Source organism: Polypterus senegalus, chromosome 4 (genome assembly GCF_016835505.1).
Source record: "Polypterus senegalus isolate Bchr_013 chromosome 4, ASM1683550v1, whole genome shotgun sequence".
Taxonomy (NCBI): domain Eukaryota; kingdom Metazoa; phylum Chordata; class Cladistia; order Polypteriformes; family Polypteridae; genus Polypterus; species Polypterus senegalus.
Window position 1 is genome coordinate 124,651,796 of NC_053157.1, and position 13,608 is coordinate 124,665,403.

At 34.5% G+C, this 13,608-nt stretch overlaps 1 protein-coding gene across 1 annotated transcript in view; it reads left to right on the forward strand.

Moving 5' to 3' along the window:
• Window positions 1–13,608, forward strand: part of tbc1d19 (TBC1 domain family, member 19) — a 203,743-nt gene that overhangs the window by 13,255 nt on the left and 176,880 nt on the right. The window contains exons 2-3 of the mRNA XM_039751260.1: window positions 8,092–8,164; window positions 10,146–10,191. Coding sequence (XP_039607194.1) covers window positions 8,092–8,164; window positions 10,146–10,191 — 119 coding nt within the window. The remainder of the gene's footprint in view (window positions 1–8,091; window positions 8,165–10,145; window positions 10,192–13,608) is intronic.

The following is a 13,608-nucleotide window of genomic DNA, read 5'->3' on the forward strand; positions in this document are numbered from 1 at the left end:
TATTGGTTGTATTTAAATGTATTTGTTGCCGCAGGCTACTGAGGCTACGTTCAGACTGTAGTTAAAAGTGGCTCAGATCCAATTTTCCCTCCTGTCTGATTTTCTTTTCTTTTTGTTTGATTATTCAAATTAATATTGCAAGCAATTCAAATCTGATATGACTATATATGAGTATCTATCCAGATGGGCTTAAAGTGGAGAAGACCAAACAAACTGTAATTGCCTTTACACTATTGGCACATAGTCTTATCTTGCTCAATTGGAAGAATCCTAACTCACCTCTTTTAAGTCAGTGAATAACTGATGTTATACACTATTTGAAATTGGAAAAAAATCAGATTCTCACTTAGAGGATCTGTTCAAAACTTTTTTAAAACCTAGCAGGACCTAATCAATAATATTTTAGAATAGGCATTTTTATTGGGGGAAAAGACTCCTTTCTCTCTTTACAACTCTCAATAGTTTTACTCTGGCTGTTGGCCTTCCTCTCTTTCTTCATGGGTGGGGGTTGATTTGAATTTAGTTTTGTTAAGTTTGACTTGATTGTATGGAATGTTATATGCTTTTAATAAATTCAATAAAAGATTAAAAAAAAAACCAAACAGATGCAGTCTAATAGACAACAATAAATTACAGCTATGTGCTGGTATAAAATTGATTACAGTTGGGGACATTTGTGAATTCATCAGCTCACAATGACAATTGCTCAAAGATGCTGCCAAATCTGTACATGGAAACCTGTGGACACAAGAGCTGTACCAGATCTGGTGGAAACAAGATGTGAAAATGTTTGATGCAAAAGGCAATTTGGCAGTTTCAGAATATCAAGGTGAATATTCAGGTACATTTGGCGATGTTTGCCTGCAAGATTCATTCAGAAAAATGCACACTTGAGCCACAACATTTTTGAAAACATACTGTAATTGGGATGTCACATGAGTCAAAAATAGAACCATTGAACAGCAGTATGTACAGAATTTCAGGCCAATAGTGCTCTGTTTAACCTGCTGACTTAGTGGTAGCTTATGGTTATGGTGACAGTACAATCTTAATCTTATGCTGTCTCTAAAAACATTAAAATGTGAGTTTAATTTAGGTCCATGAAATATAATGACAAAATGTATTTAAATCAAAGAATATTAATTATTCTCAAGCATTTATCCGTGATTTCTGTTTACTCTGTCCTCATCAATGCATGCAAAGAATGTAATATCTCCATCCAGTTAATGCATTACGTCAGAGTTATTCCAGCAAGGGAGTGACTATGGACATCCTTTTTAGCATGCCAGGAGAGAGTGTGAAGAATGTAGTCAATCAAGTTATAGATGATAGGTGAACAACGAATGATGGCATCTTCAGAGTTTTAACTGTTTTAATGTAAGCCCATGTGAGTGATGCTTAAACTTTGAACTAATTCAGTCCAGAGTTGTATTCCTGTTGTTGTGTTGATCTTTAAAGCCTATCCTATGCCAGTGCCATTATTATTATTGTTGTTGTTATTGTGGGGTTATCTTTGTTTTAGCCTATAATATTTGTCCCCTCCATGATTATGATGAGTCAGAGCCCATTAACATGCATCATATCTCCAGTCTTTGACAGTAATAAGAAATAAATTATTGTGGCTGCACCAGTAAACTGGTATATGTGTGTATATATTTATTTATTATTATTGTTTTAAACAAAAGTTAATAATTGATTCACTCAGTAATCCCAATGTCCACCTATCTATCAATTACCAGTATGCTCAACCCAGTTCAGACTTGCGGGGACTGAAGCATATCTCAGCATTATCTGGTGTAAGAGAGGAATTTGCCGGGCAGGAGGCAGCAGTCAAAGTAAAAGAGTCATGACAAATTCCATTCTCTCATACAAGAACAGGAAAATCTATTCAAATGTTTTTTATCTCTATAGGTAGACTTATTTCAAACCCTTAGAAATAAGCTGCTATCATGCCTGACTACATTGTACACTATTTATATATAATGTTCCTTACGTATATACAGTACATAACATTTGTCAGAAAGCTTGAATATTTTAAACTGACTTAATATCTTTATGGTTTATGTTCTCAGCAACATGACCTACCATTTTTCAAAACAACTGAAAGATGTTAAATAAAAACAACATGCTGAGTTATAAATCTTACACCTTCTTGTTCCAAGCAGACTATCTATCCTGCACATTATTTGGTACAGTTGCATGCACAAACAAATTAGGTTTGTGAACCTATGGAATAAGGTGGAAATGGGATATCTATGGTTTTCTAAAATTAACATTAGGAGTTAGGAGAAATACCGTAGTTCAAGTAACCCCCTACTGGCAATCATCTGTAGGTTCTGTTTGAGGGGGAAGAAAGGTAGGCGTGTTGAGTTTTTTTATTAACCTCAGAAATATAAAGGAACTTTTTCTTGGATGATCTTTCAAACTTATGTGAAACACCCTGGAGGCATACAACTAGAACTCCCCCTAGAGGCAACATCTGTTCTTAGACAGTTTGAGAAGGTCCATACTGCAGCGTGCAGAACAGGGTGTGCCTAAATGTGGGCAGGAGTAAACATTTAAGTTTACCTTTAATTCACAGAAGTCACATTTTTGGGTCATACCAAACTCCATATTGGACAGAAAATTTTTATCTAACATGGTTTATTCAACAGTTGTCAGTGTTTGATTCAGGTAACCTTTCCACGACCCTAATTTAACAATAGTGTAACCAGGCATATCCCCCTTACAGTCCCTGTAGCCTGACAACTGCCACTACCATCATGCAGAATGGATATGACACCTGAGGATTGTGGGTAGGGTAAAATATTTAACTCGACTTAGGTTTAGCCAAACTCAGATCCGCAAATTGCAGTGAAGGGCACTTGGACAGCTGTGGATAATACAGCCTATTCTTACCCAAGTTTAAAGTTTACATTCAAATAATTTTGCTTTATTTGTTTATTTAGTCCTGCAGTTGAAACTGCTTAATGTCTTTCATAATCAAGAAATACACCCTTTTGACCATAGTTTGCTGGACTGATATTTGAGTCAATATCAATTTGGACACAGTTCCTTGTAAAACATCAGTTAGACAAATTGATTTTATCACTGTATTTCTTACTAAATGCCTTATCAGTAAATACTGTTCAAAACAATAGATATTTAGTGTTTTAGCCCTTTCAGCCAATGTTATAGATTTATTACAGAGCTCATAAGGGGAACCTTGCATTCTTTTAGTTTTGTGTATTTAAAAAAAGAGTTTAGGAATAAAGGGTTTGGAGAAAGTAAAGACAGGCACAGGACAAGAAATCCTAACAAGCTGGCAATTAGCTCAATGATTGCTTCTTTCTGTTAGGGACTGCTGGAGGAAAGTGAAGTAGATGCAAAGGCTGAAATGTGAATGAAGACAAGAGTTAATACGGCTAGCAAAAGATGGTAAAAGTTTCAGAAGACATTGTGTTGCCTTCTGGAAAATGCAAATTAGGCAATTATTATAGGAAGGATATGCAAATATAAGGCAAATATTAGGAAGAAGTATCTGCAGCCTGGGATAGGCACATCTATTAGTTATGTCCATTGTTAAAGTTTTTTTTGGTCATTTTAACGCTTATAAAGCGCTGATGCTAGATTAAAGATAACCTATAATGCATCTATTAGACTCTTATTGCTAAATAACAAGGCTTAACAGGCTTTTTTGTTTTATATGCAGCACAACCTTAAGTCCCCATTCTATAATTTTGACAGAATGTCTAGTAATATTCTAGTTTAAATGCAGATTACACAACAGTCTAAATTACAATATCAGTGTTTCTAATATTAGTGTACAATATAAAATCATATATAGTAATCTTTGTTAATCTATATTCAGATTTGGGTGTAATCCTGTTTGTTTAACTCGTTTCACAGCATTCTTTGTTTTCTTGTTTATACACCCATATACAGAGTTAGCATAATGACATAATGCATAATCAAACATCTGTAACCGCCTCATAGCTGTGACCACTGTCTTGGTGGAGTTGTCACATTCTCTTTCTCACATTCTCACATTCTCTGTGAGCATTTTGTCAGGGTACCCCAGTTTCCCATTAAAATTTGCAAGATACCTATCAGGCAATTTACCCTTTCTAAATTGACCTAGTATGGTGTATGTGAGTGAGTAATTGATTATTACCTGCAATTGTGGTCTAAATCTGCCAAGATAGGCTCAGACTCCATGCAACCTTATATTTAAATAAGTTAATAAAAATACTGGGATTTTGAAAATGAATGGTTGCCCTATGCTTAAACATTTAGTGCTTAACAATCATGTTAATTGTTTTGCTCTTTTTTTTCTTATTGTGCACTTGTTCTTTATGTTAACAGTATACTGTATACCTGCAATACCTGCATTTATTCTTAAACTGCTGCTGTCCCATAGCCTTTTGTGTGATTAATATCAAAGAAAAAATAATATGACATTTTCATTAAGCTTTTTGCATTTGGCACACAGAGCTACCATATCATGTTATCCAGCAATACTTGTATGTAAATAAGTATGGATATTTACAGTAGTTTCATGCCTTACCAAAGTTTAGCATTCATTTCTTTATTTAGTATGGATCTGAAGAATGTTGGTTTTATTTTAAAAAAGTTGTATCTTTTATGTGAATAAACCGTCTGACTAAGGCTATATTGTAGATCTCGTAAGAGAAAAACTAGCATTGCTTTTAGTTTTGTGCATTTAAAAAAAAGAGTTTAGGGAAAAGACATTTGGAAAAAGTTAATGCAGACACAGGGCAAGAATTCCTGACATGCTGGCAATTAGCTCAATGATTGTTTCTTACTGTTAGGGACTTCTGGAGGAGGTGGTAGCAGATGCAAAAGCTTAAATGTCAATGAAGTGTTTATAGGACTAGCAAGAGAGCTAGCAAAAGTTTCAGAAGTTATTGTGTTGACTTCTGGAATATGCAAATAAGGCAAGCATTATGAGAAGGATGTGCAAATATAAAGCAAAATTAGAAAAGAGTATTATCTGTGTTTAAGTTTAGATAAACTAACTAGTGTGTATATGCTTAGAAGAAGATGTGAAATAGGTGATTTTTGGGACTTTGTTGTTTCTTCATGTTGTTCATAGAACAAGTTATTCCACTTGCATACTGTCAACCTCCAAAGACTTTCTCAATGTACCTGTATAATTATGTTATATTTTCAACTTCTCCCATTATTTTAAGGGGATACTCCACCCAAAAATGTTATATTTTTTATATGCTCCCAACCGATGTAGTTTGAGGTGATGGTTCAGAAAAAATTTGAATTTCATCTTCTCATGCAGAATGGAGATAAAAAAGTTTCTGATAGAAAGGTTGGTTATTGACCAGCATTTATCAGCATATACAACAATATTAAAAATGTCCATAAAACATCCCACATTACTCGTGTCTCATAATCCACATGTCAGTTCATCTAGTCATATACTCACAACATTCAAAACCCATTTGAGGTAAAGCTCTCATAAATTAAAGCTGAATGTGCTCAACAAAGATTGAGGGTTTAAACTGACTACACAAGATAAAATTTAACACAAAATTAAAAATAAATCACTTGAAAACTAAATCGAGAAAATAACATATAAAAAATATAATTTTTGGCAGAAAAATTCCTTTAAAAGCTTCAAAGCTGGCTAAATTATATGCATGCCTATGTTGCTGAAATCATTTTGAGCTGTGCCCCATTCAACTCTTTTCCGTTTCAATGGGATTTTGCATTTCACACAATAATATCTTTTTCGGTGCCTTATTTGAGTGTACATTGTTATATTTTTTACCACTAAGTTTCCCTTTACAATAGGGATCTCTCAAGTCTTTGAAAAATATGGGTAGGATTTCAACACTTTATGTATCAATAAATGGATGGGTACGATTTCTAGTAACAGCATTGCTTCTATAGTTGCAAATGCTAAACACTTTACATGGAAAGCATTACATTTTTAAGAAAGATTAAACATTACTGATGTTCTCACCATCTTTTTGAAGACTTTGTGTTTGGGAAGCAGAACAGAACCATTGTGATGCAAAGGCATAAATTGTATAGTTACTTCGAAGTCCCAGTTACCATCAATGAGAAAGGGAATTACATAAAGTAGTTCTCAATGTCGCTAGCATATTTCCATAACCTATTTTGCCATGCATTTTTTGATCTATACAGCATCTGTTGGAAAGCTTTGACAGTTTCAGTTCCAAAAAAGGTACTATATGCAAACTATTTCTCAAGAAAATACAGTTACACAAAAGAACAAACAGCACAAAGGAATAGGAAATTAAAAAAAATAATTTGCTGCCCTTTGGGGCTTTTCTACAAAGGCTTTCTCTTTGTCTAATGGGTGGAGGGATTTACCTTATTCACTGCCTTCCAAGTACTACACACAAACTCTCTTTCTCTCTCTCTCTCTCTCTCTCTTTTCCCCACCCATCTTCTGGGTCAAGGCAGCCCCTTTTGACTATAGGGACAGTAGGCCAGAGTAGAACTTTGTCTAGTGGCCGACATTTTCTCTTTGCCTCAAAGCACTGCATAATCTTCTGTACAAATAAAATTGTCATCATTGTTCTTTAAAGGGCAAATGCATTATGCAGGTATGGTTAAAGTGTTTACTAATATTCCACAGCACTGGACAAAACCATCTGTTTGCCTAATTAACAGACTGGCAGATGGCTATATATGGACTAGTGGGGAAGTGGGGAAAACTCTATCATTATTTTGTACCATGCTGACATATGTTAGCTGTTATGTGTTAAATATTAAGTAGCTGTGTTTAGTATGTTGTGGTTAGATAAGAGTATGGTTCTAGTTCATTTCTGGTGACACGGGGTATAGTTCATACAGAAGCGATTGAGTGGTGAACTCTGAAGACACAAAGCTGTTGGCTGTAGCTATTATGTTGGCCTGGTCTTCTTGGAGGATTGGAATATTACTGACTGAGTCCCAGCTTCCCCAACTGTGAACTGGCTGTTCCAAGTACCATACTCAAATATTTGCACTGATCCACTGCCTGTCCTCAGTGGCTTCCCTGTCTCAGTTGGAGGGTGAATGCCTGATTGCTGTTTAGTGTCTCTGCCAAGTACTGCCAACTTTCTCCTAGGGTGCCACTCATTCTTTCTATGGTACCCCAGAAGTTGGATTTATTTCTAGTACGCCACGCATGAGAGGCTCTTTTTACCCCAAGAGGTACCTTCTTTTCACATGGACATGCAGTGCTGGTTTCTCCATGTCTTCTGAAGGGTTTCTTTGAGTTTTTGTCCTGCTTTATACAATGGTACAAAGTCTTAGCTCCATTTAAACTTGTACAAAGTCCTTATAGTGTATGATACTGTACTCTTATACCAAATAACCTATACTGAACAGTTTTAGTCTTCACGAGATACTCTAAGGTCAATGAATGTTTATCAGAACTAGTAAGCTTTCTAATTAACTCTTCATCCTATGTATAGACTATGTATTTTATATCATCTTAGGATTTTGGAAGTTGTGTGGACGTAGTGCAGTGAGCAAAATGTCAAACTCCCCACCAATCCTCCTACACTGGTGTGATTTTTGTTGCGCTACATTGTTATCACAGTGGCAATGTTTATTCTCCTGTGAAAACCACACTTTTACTTAGTGGCAGTTCCAAACTTGTGATCAAAAAATAAAATCAAATAAAAAGGATTTGCCTGCTTCTATATTTTTATTTCAAGAATGACAATAAAATCATTTTGCAGAGGAAAATCTGAGGAGAACATTTTTACTTTTAAATTTGGATACTAAGTAATTAAAAATATAACAGGAAGGTATGATTTAAAAAATATACACCTTGTTTAATATGAGTACATAGTACCTTTATGATTCTGCATTCTCTAAAAAATACTATATTAGTAACTATTAATCTCTGACAGTAGTGGAAAATGATACACTGAATACAATGAATTCTATGATAGAAGTGTGATTTAAATAGTAAATTAATAATCAGGTAAAGTGGTTTTGCTTTTGTAACTTATTAAATGTCAAATCTCCCTTTGCAAAGAATGTTTTGACATTACTGTTTATTTCCTGATATACCTGTTTTGTTTTTTCTTTCTTTTCTTTTTTAACAACCAGGAATGTTTAAACCATCCAAGTGTTCAGCTGGAAACCCTCAAAGAAGATGTAAAGCAATATCTCAGGAAATCAGGTATTATCGTATGTGGCATTTTACATTAACATTGCAGCTTTTTATTCATTGAACCAGAACAAAAAACAACATTTCCTAAATGTGGTAAATATTTAAAAACAGTGGTAATATTTTAATTGCTTAAAAAATATTGTGCACTTAATTGATTTCTCATACTGTATAATAAAAAAATTGTATTTCCCAGTACTTTTTGTGGGCTAGACCATACTCTTTATACTTGTTGCTGCCACAATGGGCTTTGGCTCCCTGTGTCTCTGACCCAGGACGCCAATGTGATGGAAGGACCGGGGTAGAGGACATATTTGGGGCAATACCCTTCTTTCACATTCTAAACATAAGCATACTTGATGTCTCTGAATTAGTGTGGTATGTGTGACTGTTAATGTTTGTGTGTGTGTGAGAATGTGGACCTCTGATTGGCTGCCTACCTATGGTAGGCTTTAGCTGATTTGTGACACTGTATTGAATTTATTAACATTTCAACTTCTAATCATCTAATCAAGGTAATAAATGGCTTCGGCTGTACACAGCCTACATTGGTATCAGCAGGCACAAGACAAGAGCAAGAGCCAATCCAGAAAGAAAGAAAGAAAGAAAGAAAGAAAGAAAGAAAGAAAGAAAAGACAGTCAGTCAGTAGCAGACCTTGGAATCAATACTACATTCCTAAAGCTGGGAGACAACAATATTAGCCCTGCACTTACACCCCAGCCTGGGACAGGGGCGTCTATTATTTATTTCCATTATTAGTTTTTTTTTGGGCCATTTTAAGGCTTATAAAGCACTGATACTAGATTAGAGATAACCTATAATGTATCTATTAGACTCTTAATGCTACATAACAAGGCCAAAATAAAGGTTTTTTTCTTTTATATGTGGCACAACCTTAAGCCCCTATTCTAAAATGTTGGCAGAATGTCTAGTAATATTCCAATTTGCATACAGGGCATCTAACAATCTAAATTACAATCTCAGTGATTCCATTATTAATGTAAAATATAGAATCATATACAGCAATCTTTATTCACCTATATTGAGGCGTGAACACAATCCTGTTTGTTTAACTTGCTTTGCAGCATTTTTTGCTTTCTTGTTCATTCACCCATATACAGAGTTGGCGTAATGACATAATACATAATCAAACATCCGTAAACCCTTTCTTTGCTGGCACTAAAGCCTCATAACTGTGACCACTGTCTTGGTGGAGTTGTCACATTCTCTTTATCTCTGTGTTTATTTTCTCAGGGTACTCCAGTTTCCCATTAAAATTTGCAAGATGCCTACTAGGCAATGTGCCCTTTCTAAATTGATCTAGTATGGTGTGTGTGTGTGTGTGTATGTGAATGTGTATGTGAGTTAGTTAGGAATTATTACTTGCAATTTTCCGCCATTCCATGCAGGTTGGATTCCTGCCTTGTGGCCTAAATCTGCCAGGACTTGTTCAGGCTTCACGCACTCTATATTTCAATAAGCAAGTTAATAAAAATACTGGGATTTTGAACATGAATGGATGCTCTGTGCCTGGACATTTAGTGCTTAACAATCATGTTAATTGTTTTGGTCTTTTTTCATATTATGCACTAGTTCTACAAGTTGCAGTATACTGTATACTTGCCATTTGATCGTTCATTCTTAAACTGTTGTAGTCTCATAGCCTTTTGCGTAGTTAATAATAAAAAAAAAAGTATGACATTTTCATTAAGTTTTATGCATTTGGTCTTTTAGTTGCTTCCAAATTTAGAATGTACGGATTTTAATAACCTGATTCTTCAGACTTAACAATATGGATAAATCATTGACTCCACACAGATCTACCATATCATGTTATACAGCAATACATATATGTAAATAAGTATGGATATTTGCACTAGTTTGATGCAGTTTAGCATTTGTTTCTTTATTTAGTATGGATTGAAAGAAAGTCTGAAATAAAACACAAAGTTTAAAATGGTATCTTACTATTTTTGTACTGTGTTTTATCAGGTTGGGAAAAAAAGCTGCAGAATGCTGTTTACCAAGAACTCAACATGTAAGTTTTTGTATAATATAATAAATACCACCTACTTTAAATGACTCAAAAGTAAACTGTGAATATGGAGTATGTTACAAATTAATCCATTAAATAGGATGGAGTGATATAGTGAATGACTATCTTAAAACTAGATTTAGAATTGCAATGTACAATACAATTCTAAGACAATAGAAAAAAGATTAATCTTTAGTTTTAACTTATATTTGTTGGATAAAGGAGAATTGTAAATATACATGTTCAAGGTAGTGTGTATAAAACAAAACTAAAGTAAATAAGAGCTGTAAATTCAGTTTTAGAAAAAAATGTTTTACTAAGTCAGTATATAAGAATAGATGTACAGTTACTATTAAACATTTAATCGTATTCAGTAATTGTACAATCTCGTATGAATGGAGCAAGAGTTTGTGTTAGTGTGGCACAAATCTGGGAGCCAGAGGTTGTGTGAATGATTTTAATTCTACCCTTGTGTTTGTGTTGTTTTCCTTTGGGTATTCAGTCTTCCATCCATATCTCAAAGACATTCATTTTTGGGTAATCTAAAATATAAGTCATTGTCATTGCGCATGAATATACTCTTTATTGATGAACTGGTGTTTAATCTGCAGTTGAATTCTGCCTTGTGCTTGACATGCCAGAATACGCTCCCTGTGGGTTCCCATGGCTTCAGAAAACATATAAATGGCTTGCTTCCTGTCTGTTGACTTGGCTTGCAGATTACAATTGGAAAAATTACAATAATAAATTACAATCAGGGAAAAAAATACATGTGATTTGCTGGAAAAACTGTACAAATTTTGCATTGCATTTAACCAGCTCATTCAGGGGCTACTTTATTAGGTACACCTGTTTTGCTAAAATTTAAAAATGGCCAATCATGTGACCTTTATAAAAATGTAATATTAGATAAGGGGTAACTGTATAAACAAATAACACTTTTTTTCAACTTACGCCTTTATTAAATGAACAATAAATGATATAAGTTAGTCAGTACACACTGGTGCTGTGTGAAAAAGTAATTGACCCCCCTTCATCTACTAACTGGTTGTGCCAACTTTAGCTGCATTGACTGCAACCAGATATTTCTTAGTATTCAATATCAGTCTTTAAAACATTGTTGAGGAAAAATTGATTTAATTCAGAAACATTGGTAGTTTTTAAGCATTAACTGCATTTCAGATCATGCCATGACATTGATAGGTTTAGTTGTGGAAGTGATTAGGTTAGTCACAAACTTGAATTTTGCTTAGCTTTTGCCATTCTGATGTATACTTGTGTTTGAATTTTGGATCAGTGTCTTGCTGACCCAACTACATTTCTGCCCACCTTCATGTCAAGGACATATGGCTAGACATTCTTCTTAGTAATTGTCTGTTCATAGTTCCTTCAATTTGTGGCAATATGAAGAAGGGCCTAAAGCAGCAAAGTATCTCCACATCATCACACTTTCAACACCATCATTTTAGTATGATTTTCTTAGTGTGAAATGCTGCTTGCTTTTCATTAGACATAATGGGACTTGTGTGATCCAAAAAGTTTTACTTTTATCTCAGCTGACCATAGATGGTTCTTCCAAAAGGCTTGGGGATCAGTGAGGCACTTCTTGGTAAGAGGGAAATGAATATTTATGTTTTTCTTGATTAGTAATGGTTTCTGCTGTGCTACTCTTCAATGAAACCCATTTTTGCCCAGTGCTGTTCTGATTGTTCTGTCATGAATATCCACTTTTGCAGAGACACAAGAATACTGGATGTTTTTAGGCGTGATTGTGACTTCCTGAATGATTTTATGCTTTGCCCATGGTGCAGTTCTGGACATAATTGCTGCTGTGTTTTCCATCTGAAGATTGTTCTCACTGGTGTCCCAGGCCCTTAAAAATGTATTTGCCACAATTTCAAGATATTTTTCTGGTCTGTTCAGATCTGTTTCAGATTGAGAATTTGCCTCTAATAGTTAGGGACAAAATAGAGAGGTTTATTTAAAACAGATTGATGTAATCAGTTCTGGATGTTTTCAGTCAGCCGAAATGAATTCCCCATTTAACTGGGTTAATTTACACTACCAGTCAAAAGTTTTACAACACCTTGATTTTTCCAGTTTTTCTTCTTATTTAATCAGTTGAAATGCAATGAATGGCCTAAATTGCTGAAAAGGTAAGCAGTAAACTGCCAGAGGTTTAAATTTAGGTTTAGGTTAACAGAAACTAAAAAAAAAAAAAAAAAATCAGAATATTACAAATGGGCCTTCTTCAGTGAACAACTAATAGGTTACAACATACAGATGTTCTGCAGCAGTTACAATTAATCAAGCCTTTGAAGTTGAAGCAAACAATTTGCACAGGTGTCCCAACTTCTGTTCATTACTTAAAAACCCTCTGTCTGTCTTAAAACTGAGTTGGAAAAGACTGTGTTACTACACCCTGTACACCATAGATAGTTGTAAATGCCAGTGATAATGGCAAGAAGGGCATCTGAGAGCCCACCATACATTTGACCTTGAAATTTTGTCCTGTTTATTATTGTAATAAAGTATCATTCTAAATGTCTAAACACTTAAATTAATGTAACCGTGGTGGGTTTGTAATGTGTGACAGTGTATCTGCCTTATAACAAATGTTTACTTTTTCATTTCTTAGTTGGGATAAAAAGCCAACCATTTTCACTGGGGCATGAACCCCTTCTGGATTTTTTCCTCTCAAATATGGTCAAAGTATGAAGGTTGCTGCGAGGGAGTAGGATTTTGTGAAAAGTTTGATTTCAGATCACAAAGCATTCATGTATATTGTACTTCTGTTCATTTTAAAAATTGCCAGGAATCTCATCATGAGTTGACCTCTTTTGCCTCTCCTTTTGAAGTAAATTCAATTATCTGGATAGAACATTCTTGGTGCTATTTCCATTGCCAATTCCAGTTATTGATGACTCTTCACAAAAAAACTCTACATTTACACACTACTTCATAAATAACAGATAAGCTCTATGTAATTTACCTATCTATTTGCTTGCAGGTTCCTCTTATTGTGATATTTCCAGGGGAATGGAAAAAGTGTTTGCTTTTGATATTTTGTTTTTATGAGGACTAGCTGTATTCTTTTCCTCTAAAGCCAAAATAGGGTAAATTCACCATTTGTAGTGATCCAGAAAGTTGTACCTTTTCATTTAAGACAAATGCATTTCACACTAAATGATGGTAAATGACATCTTACTGTATATTATATATGTCTAGGCACAGTCACCAGCACCAGCCTTGCATCATATTAGCTGTTTATATATGTAAATATTATTTGCAATAGCTTTAAACTTTATGTATAATTTAAAATAAAGCATGTAATATGTAATTAGAATAAAGAATGCCAAAATTCATATAACTGTCCCTGGAAAGAATTTTGAAATTGTGGCTTGGGTCAGCATTGGGTAT